The sequence below is a fragment of the Montipora foliosa genome, chromosome 10 (assembly GCF_036669935.1).
Source record: "Montipora foliosa isolate CH-2021 chromosome 10, ASM3666993v2, whole genome shotgun sequence".
NCBI classification, from domain to species: domain Eukaryota; kingdom Metazoa; phylum Cnidaria; class Anthozoa; order Scleractinia; family Acroporidae; genus Montipora; species Montipora foliosa.
In genome coordinates this window covers 360,249-367,748 of record NC_090878.1, presented here as the reverse complement: position 1 = coordinate 367,748, position 7,500 = coordinate 360,249, and the positions used below count along the sequence as shown (strand labels likewise).

The following is a 7,500-nucleotide window of genomic DNA, read 5'->3' as shown; positions in this document are numbered from 1 at the left end:
CCATGTTTTCTACCTTGGCCCCTAGGCCTCGCTTCCATGCAACGTCCGGTAATGGGCTGAATCTCTGTATCTGGAAGAGCTAAAATTTGAACCTCTTTGCATTACGCTTTAATGATTCCTCGCAAGGGGTTAACGTTTTATTGCATTGGAAGCGTTAAACCTACACCCAGTGCACACTATTAAATAATTTGAAATAATCAGAATATCATAAAAAGTCTTTTTCATGAACAGAATTCTGGTCATTAGGTTTTGATTTTCTAACCATAGAATTTTGTTAGTCGGGACATAAATCAAGTAAAGAGCACTCGGCAGTGAAACTAACATGTCTTCAAGCAGATTGTTTACTGTTTACATGTCCCAAAGACCACTGAAAATTTCCTTACTCATAGGCCCCACATGGTCTACACAATCATATGTCCATGGAGGATGAATCGCATTCTCAACTCCTGCGGTTAACAGTAAAATTCAAGAAGCAGCCGCTACTGTTGTTGAAACTTGTACTAGCACTTGGATGCTTTGACTAGTGGAAGTCAAAGCAGTTTTATAGCTGGTAGAGAACATAAAAACTTGATTCCACGCGAGCTGGTTGGACATGAGTGATATGACAAAAGCCCACTCTATTCTAAGCGAGCACAACACCAGCAAATTCTGCCATCTCAATGCACGCTTGTATTGAATTATGCTAAGTACATGTGAATCAGCAAGGAGATCAGTTTACATGTCAAGGTATCATTTCAGTGGTTTTTCATATTCAATAACCTAGATTGACTTTTCTTGAAATAGTCTATCCTGTGGTTGATGTCTATCCAAGAAACCAAACAGTTACTGAGGGAAAAACAACCAACATCAGTTGCAAAGCCACAGGAGTGCCACTTCCAAAATTATCCTGGAAATTTGACGAGGGAGAGCTTCCCCCAACTGCAGTTATTATGATTACTTCGGACGGGTCTCTACTTCAGTTACCAAACACTACAAAGAGCATGGAGGGGAGGTATAAGTGTAAGGCTACAAACAAGGCCGGTGAAGAAAATTCCACGTCTACTCTTCACGTGTTAGGTTTGTATCGATTACAAATTGTTAAAGGCGTTATCTTTCAATAAATCATAAGCCAACACATTAATTTCAGCAGACGGACTTTTTTTCATAAACAACCAAAATGAAGCTAAATGGCTTCTGTATGATTAGCATGCTTTTACCGTAAAGTCTTTGTGCAATTATGTTTTATAATCTTTAAAAAAGTCCTGTTTATTTTTTTTTCCTTACGGCGACCAAAAATGTAGAAGTTGTTGACGCAGTCATAGCTATAAACTGATGCATAACCGACTGAAATCTCGCCTCCATATAATCGTTAAATTGCAACAACAAGTTGATTACAGTCTTTCATCAATTGCAACATATGACCTGAATTAGTCACAGTGCTGTTGGTGTTTCATGTTCGAGATGTAACAACACGCTATAAATCAAAGCATGCATAATGTTGTGTTTGATCTTCAGAAAGGCCGACTGTCGTGATCTCTGGAGAGTCCTACCGACTCGAGGGTGACGAACTTATTCTGACTTGCGAGGCCAAAGGCCCAACATCGGAAATAGGATGGACAATAAACACTTTTTCTAGGGGTAAAATGGCTAACATTACTAAGAATGGGGACAGAAGCATCCTCATTATCGAGAGAGTCAAGGTTTCTGACAGTGGTGAATATGTTTGCAAAGCCAAGAATGCAGCAGGCACTACATCCTTGTCTGCTGATGTAGAAGTTAGAGGTATGTAATATGGAAATTGATATTGATTTAGAGAGTCTAGTTTGATAATTTCTACATTGTACGAGACATCAAAAATAGAATTAAAAAACTACATGGCTGTGGACTGTGTATTCACAGTCAACAGTCAATCGGTAAGACTCTGTTGAAAATCATCAATTGCGCAGATAAGCGAGGATGTCAACAGTTTCCAAAAGTGGAAAAGAGAGCTTAACAAAAGCAACCACAAATGCGTTATCGTTCGTTCAAGCTGTGGAGATAGGGGGAAGGCAGTGTAGGATACATACAAACTCCCAGATTGGAACAACAACTGTGGGATCAACACTAATCAACAACAGTTATTTAAATTGAAAATGTGAGCAAAAAAGAGAATGAGGGTAAATTCCATAACATTGTTTAACAAGTGAAAGCGGATACAAAAACACTACAAACAAAGTTGTGAAAGCTGTTGTTTCAGCAAAAATATCCTCCATTTTTTCTCAATTTTTCACAGTTTTCAGTTTACATGTCAAGGTATCATTTCAGGGGTTTTTTGTTTTCAATAACTAGATTTACTTGTCTTAAAATAGTCTATCCAGTGGTTGATGTCTATCCAAGAAAGCAAACAGTTCCTGAAGGAAAAACAACCAACATCAGTTGCAAAGCCACAGGAGTGCCTCTTCCAAAATTATCCTGGAAATTTGACGAGGGAGAGCTTCCCCCAACCGCAGTCATTATAAATACTTCGGACGGGTCTCTACTCCAGTTACCAAACACTACAAAGAGCATGGAGGGGAGGTATAAGTGTAAGGCTACAAACAAGGCCGGTGAAGAACATTCCACGTCTACTCTTCATGTGTTAGGTTTGTATCGATTACAAATTGTGAAAGGCGTTAACTTTTCAATAAATTATAAGCCAACACATTAATTTCAGCAGACGGACTTTTTTTTTCATAAACAACCAAAGTGAAGCTAAATGACTTCTGTATGATTAGCATGCTTTTACCGTAAAGTCTATGTGCAACTATGTTTTATAATCTTTAAAAAGTCTTGTCTATTTTTTTTCTTTACGGCGACCAAAAATGTAGAAGTTGTTGACGCAGTCATAGTTATAAACTGATGCATAACCGACTGAAATCTCGCCTCCATATAATCGTTAAATTGCAACAACAAGTTGATTACAGTCTTTCATCAATTGCAACATATGACCTGAATTAGTCATAGTGCTGTTGGTGTTTCATGCTCGAGATGTAACAACACGCTATAAATCAAAGCATGCATAATGTTGTGTTTGATCTTCAGAAAGGCCGACTGTCGTGATCTCTGGAGAGTCCTACCGACTCGAGGGTGACGAACTTATTCTGACTTGCGAGGCCAAAGGCCCAACATCGAAAATAGGATGGGCAATAAACACTTTTTCTAGGGGTAAAATGGCTAACATTACTAATAATGGGGACAGAAGCATCCTTATTATCGTGAGAGTCAAGGTTTCTGACAGTGGTGAATATGTTTGTGAAGCCAAGAATGCAGCAGGCACTACATCCTTGTCTGTTGATGTAGAAGTTAGAGGTATGTAATATGAAAATTGATATTGATTTAGAGAGTCTAGTTTGATAATTTCTACATTGTACGAGACATTAAAAATAGAATTAAAAAACTACATGGCGGTGGACTGTGTATTCACAGTCAACAGTAAATCGGTAAGACTCTGTTGAAAATCATCAATTGCGCAGATAAGCGAGGATGTCAACAGTTTCCAAAAGTGAAAAAGGGAGCTTAACAAAAGCAACCACAAATGCGTTATCGTTCGTTCAAGCTGTGGAGATAGGGGGAAAGCAGTGTAGGATACATACAAACTCCCAGATTGGAACAACAACTGTGGGATCAACACTAATCAACAACAGTTATTTAAATTATAAATTTGAGCAAAAAAGAGAATGAGGGTAAATTCCAGTGAAAGCGGATACAAAAACACTACAAACAAAGTTGTGAAAGCTGTTGTTTCAGCAAAAATATCCTCCATTTTTTTCTCAATTTCTCACACCATAGCTTTGCCAATACAAGTACTAGCTGCACAAGCAGGTAGGTTTACATGTATGTTTCCTCTTTTAGTTTGAAGTTCTCTACTCCTCTGTCCCCTTTTAGGGGCACCCAAAGGAGGAGTCCCGCAAAATATGTGTTCCACATAGGTGTGTCTCTTACTATCTGCAACAGTTTAAAAATTACTTTTGTGCTACTGTTAGACTTAGACCTAGATACATGAAACGTACAGCATACAGCAGCAGTATCGGTATTATGGAAATTGTTCACTGTTTTGGATTTCAGTAGGAGTTTCCATCTCATGGAAAACTGGAATACAATTTCTGGTCTCTTTGCAATCTGGATTCTCCTTTCTAGAGAACCATTTTCAACACTTTCTTACCATGACAATTTTCTTCGTTTGTTTTACCATAACCTGTAATCAAGAACTTTCATGTTTACAGCAATAGAGTGGTACTACATTGTCGGCCCAGCATCTGCTGTTGCAGTAACAGCATTCATCGCCTGGTACCTTTGCAAACGACGCACAAGGGGTAAATGTAAAAACCTGCATAAATACATTTTTATTCTTAATACTTACAGTGCATTTCAGAAAACTTTTGACAGGCGATTTGCGAAGTTCGTTGTAAATTTCATATGTTCGCTTCGAAATTTCAATACGTAACTGTCCATCAAATGGCAAACTTTGAAACGAACTTGGGAATTTCGCGCCGAGCTGCGTGGGAATGTGGCGAAGTAATTTCACCATTGTTCTCGGTTGTTGTTTCGAAATGAGTGCCTTCACCGCGCAAGGAAAGGCAATTCCAAGTTTTTTTCGGCAGAAAATTATTGAAAGCTGGTTAGAATGGAAAGACTATCTCAAATAGGACAGGAACTGAGACTTCCCAGACAAACCATTGCCAAAATTGTAAATATTTTCGTTCGCAGAGGGAATATCGAAGACAACAAATGAAGAAGTATCAGTCGCTCAGCGCATGCTGAATGATGTGAATAATTATATGGAGTGTTGTAAAACTACCAACCCCAGCATTTACAGCAGTGAAATCCAAAACAAACCGGTAGAGAATAACTTTCCAGTGTTTGCCCGAAAATGTCCCGTCGGGTGCATCGATCAGACGCAGCGTAACGCAAGATCTTGGTTTATATTCTTTCAAGAAATGAATCACTGACTCTTGAAAATGAAAATACTTTTCCAGTATTTAGCATCTTGCGCGGACAACACATTTTTGTGATGAGTGTTCAGTAATCATTCCCATGAGGTTCGGCGCGAATGCCCCATGTTTCTGGAGAATGTACTCCATATAGCAATAGTCATGTACTATGTACTTACGGGTAATGTATACGTACATTCTCATATATTTTTGGTTCATGGGTGAGAGATCTACGTACCAGTGACTCAGGGATACTGATACAAGAAAAAAAAATCGAAGTGCTCCAAAACAGGAGTAGAACTTATGAACGTCCAATATTACTAGCTCGGATTGCGACCAATCTAAAGGTTCAAGGGAGGCCACTTTAAGAGCACTGAGATTATTGTGGGTTTTCCTGAGTCATTACTGTACTTATAAGTAGATCCCTTTAGCATTGAACAAACCTGTAAAATTCCGGTTATAAGCCCTTGGCTTATACATTTTCGTAAGGGGTTTTGGGTGGGTTTGTAAACGGAGGGGCTTATATCCAGGGGGAAATGAGCCACTGCATGGTTCATGGAAATACGTTTTTAATTTACTGATTTTTAATTAAACTTTCAAGCTTCAATATAAATCGAATTCATTTCAATTTCAAGATTAAAACTCAACAACGTGAACGTAACCAGAACGCAACAAACCGGGAGCACAGAGTTCATCTTCGCTGTTATTGTTAAATAATTTAATGTTTAGTTCACGGCGACGAGGCATCCTGCACTTAATTCTCTCAGTTATTATTGTTCCACAATCTTTCTTAATTTTGTGCTTGAAGTAGTACAGGGTTCTGCAAGAGTACTTAATATCAAGAAAACAAGGAAAAGTAGAGGGGGGCTAATATCCGGGGGTGGGGGGGGGGTACTTATAACCGGATGATTTTTTTTTCAAGTAGATGGGCTTTTAAGCGGGGGGGGGGGGTATAAGCGGGTGGGGTTATAACCGGACTTTTACAGTATTTTACAACAATAAGAGTGTGCTGCTGGGCTTTTTTAGCAAACGTACATGTACCACTTTTTACGCTACTGTACTAGCTGGTTGCAAGACAATAGTTTTTCCCCTATAGGTTGTTCAACACTAAATAATCATAAAATCCTAAGACTCCCATTCTACGATACATGATAAGTAATCGAACACAGTAAAACCCCTACTTAAAAAGCCCTTGTTTTCTCTAGATGTTGTGAGGTATTATTAAAGTTATCAGCTACCTTGACAATTACTAGCACATGACAAATTGCAACCATGTGAGAACAATCTCTGGACACATATACCAGAATAAGAACACTTGCTGTCTACGAGAAAAAACGCTATGCTCAGACACATGTGGCTCTTGTTTTTGCCACTAACATTGTGGCTAATTAACACAACATGTAAGTCAGTTGAATATAATAATCCTGGGAGTCTGGCCTTAATCATTGCTGTCAACAAATCTCCACATACTAGTAAATCTGACCAAATTTCTCCCCTTTTTTCACATGCTATTGTGTTCATTGGTTTGCTGAGAAGCCAGAGCTAGGTAAGTCGAATCTTTTAGAAGCAAAATATACGAATTAGGCTGAATTATGTTGCCCCTGGTTGTTGTTACACAATTTGCCAAAAAAATGCCTTTAGAGATTGTTTACTTTATCATCTGCGGGCACATGACACCCTTTACTAGCCAAGACTTCTGATGAGGTTAATGTCATAACATTACAAAAAAGTTAAATTGTGTCATCTTTTCTCCGAACTTTCAAGCACCTTAATATTAAAAAAAAAGGAATTTAAATAATGCAAATTTAGGGTATGTGGAGAAGTATAGGTAGTTTTGATCAACGATCCCACAATTCTATTTGAACGACTATGCAATAATTATCGTTTCTCTAATCTTCCGTTGCTATTATTTTAGAGGAATTAGTTTCATGTCTTTGATTGTTCAATATGTAGGATCCAGTCAACAGATCAATGACATGACAGCAGTGTGTGTAAGAAGTGCATGTAAGCTTTAATTTCATGCCATAATTTAGTGGCGAACAGTCAACCCACCCTTGAATAATATATGAAAAATTATCTGAATTTCTGGATTTAAGATCAACAGATTTTGAAGAAAGTCATGAGATGAAGTTGATGGATGTTGAAGCGGATGAATGGGAGATATCTCGTGACCGAATAAGACTTGAAGAGGTCATCGGCTCAGGAGCATTTGGAACAGTTTGGAGAGCAACTTTGAGCCGTAAAAATGGGAAACCTGGCATACGTTTTGTTGCAGCAAAGTGCTTCAAACGTGAGTAACTACGAATTCCAAATTAGTCATTAACTTGCTGACTGCACAGCATGTGACATTCAATTTATGGTACCTAGTGGAGCCAAAGCAACAAATACAGTGACGTCTCAACACGATCTGCTCATCCACTTTGAATTTGTATTTTTTGTCACGATTAACATGAACTGCGGTGTCATAGAACAAAGGCTGACATTTCAATACGCACAGTTTATTTCGGAACTTTCTGGAACTTGCTGTAGGAATGAAAAACTCGAACTCTTCGATTTGAAATAGGAAATAGAC

At 38.4% G+C, this 7,500-nt stretch overlaps 1 protein-coding gene across 1 annotated transcript in view; it reads left to right on the top strand.

Annotated features, from left to right (window-relative positions):
• Positions 1–7,500, top strand: part of LOC137974178 (inactive tyrosine-protein kinase 7-like) — a 112,023-nt gene that overhangs the window by 74,037 nt on the left and 30,486 nt on the right. Inside the window, exons 13-20 of the mRNA XM_068821068.1 lie at positions 784–1,056; positions 1,495–1,761; positions 2,328–2,600; positions 3,040–3,306; positions 3,787–3,819; positions 4,221–4,310; positions 6,882–6,915; positions 7,025–7,218. Of these exons, the coding sequence (XP_068677169.1) occupies positions 784–1,056; positions 1,495–1,761; positions 2,328–2,600; positions 3,040–3,306; positions 3,787–3,819; positions 4,221–4,310; positions 6,882–6,915; positions 7,025–7,218 (1,431 nt within the window). The remainder of the gene's footprint in view (positions 1–783; positions 1,057–1,494; positions 1,762–2,327; positions 2,601–3,039; positions 3,307–3,786; positions 3,820–4,220; positions 4,311–6,881; positions 6,916–7,024; positions 7,219–7,500) is intronic.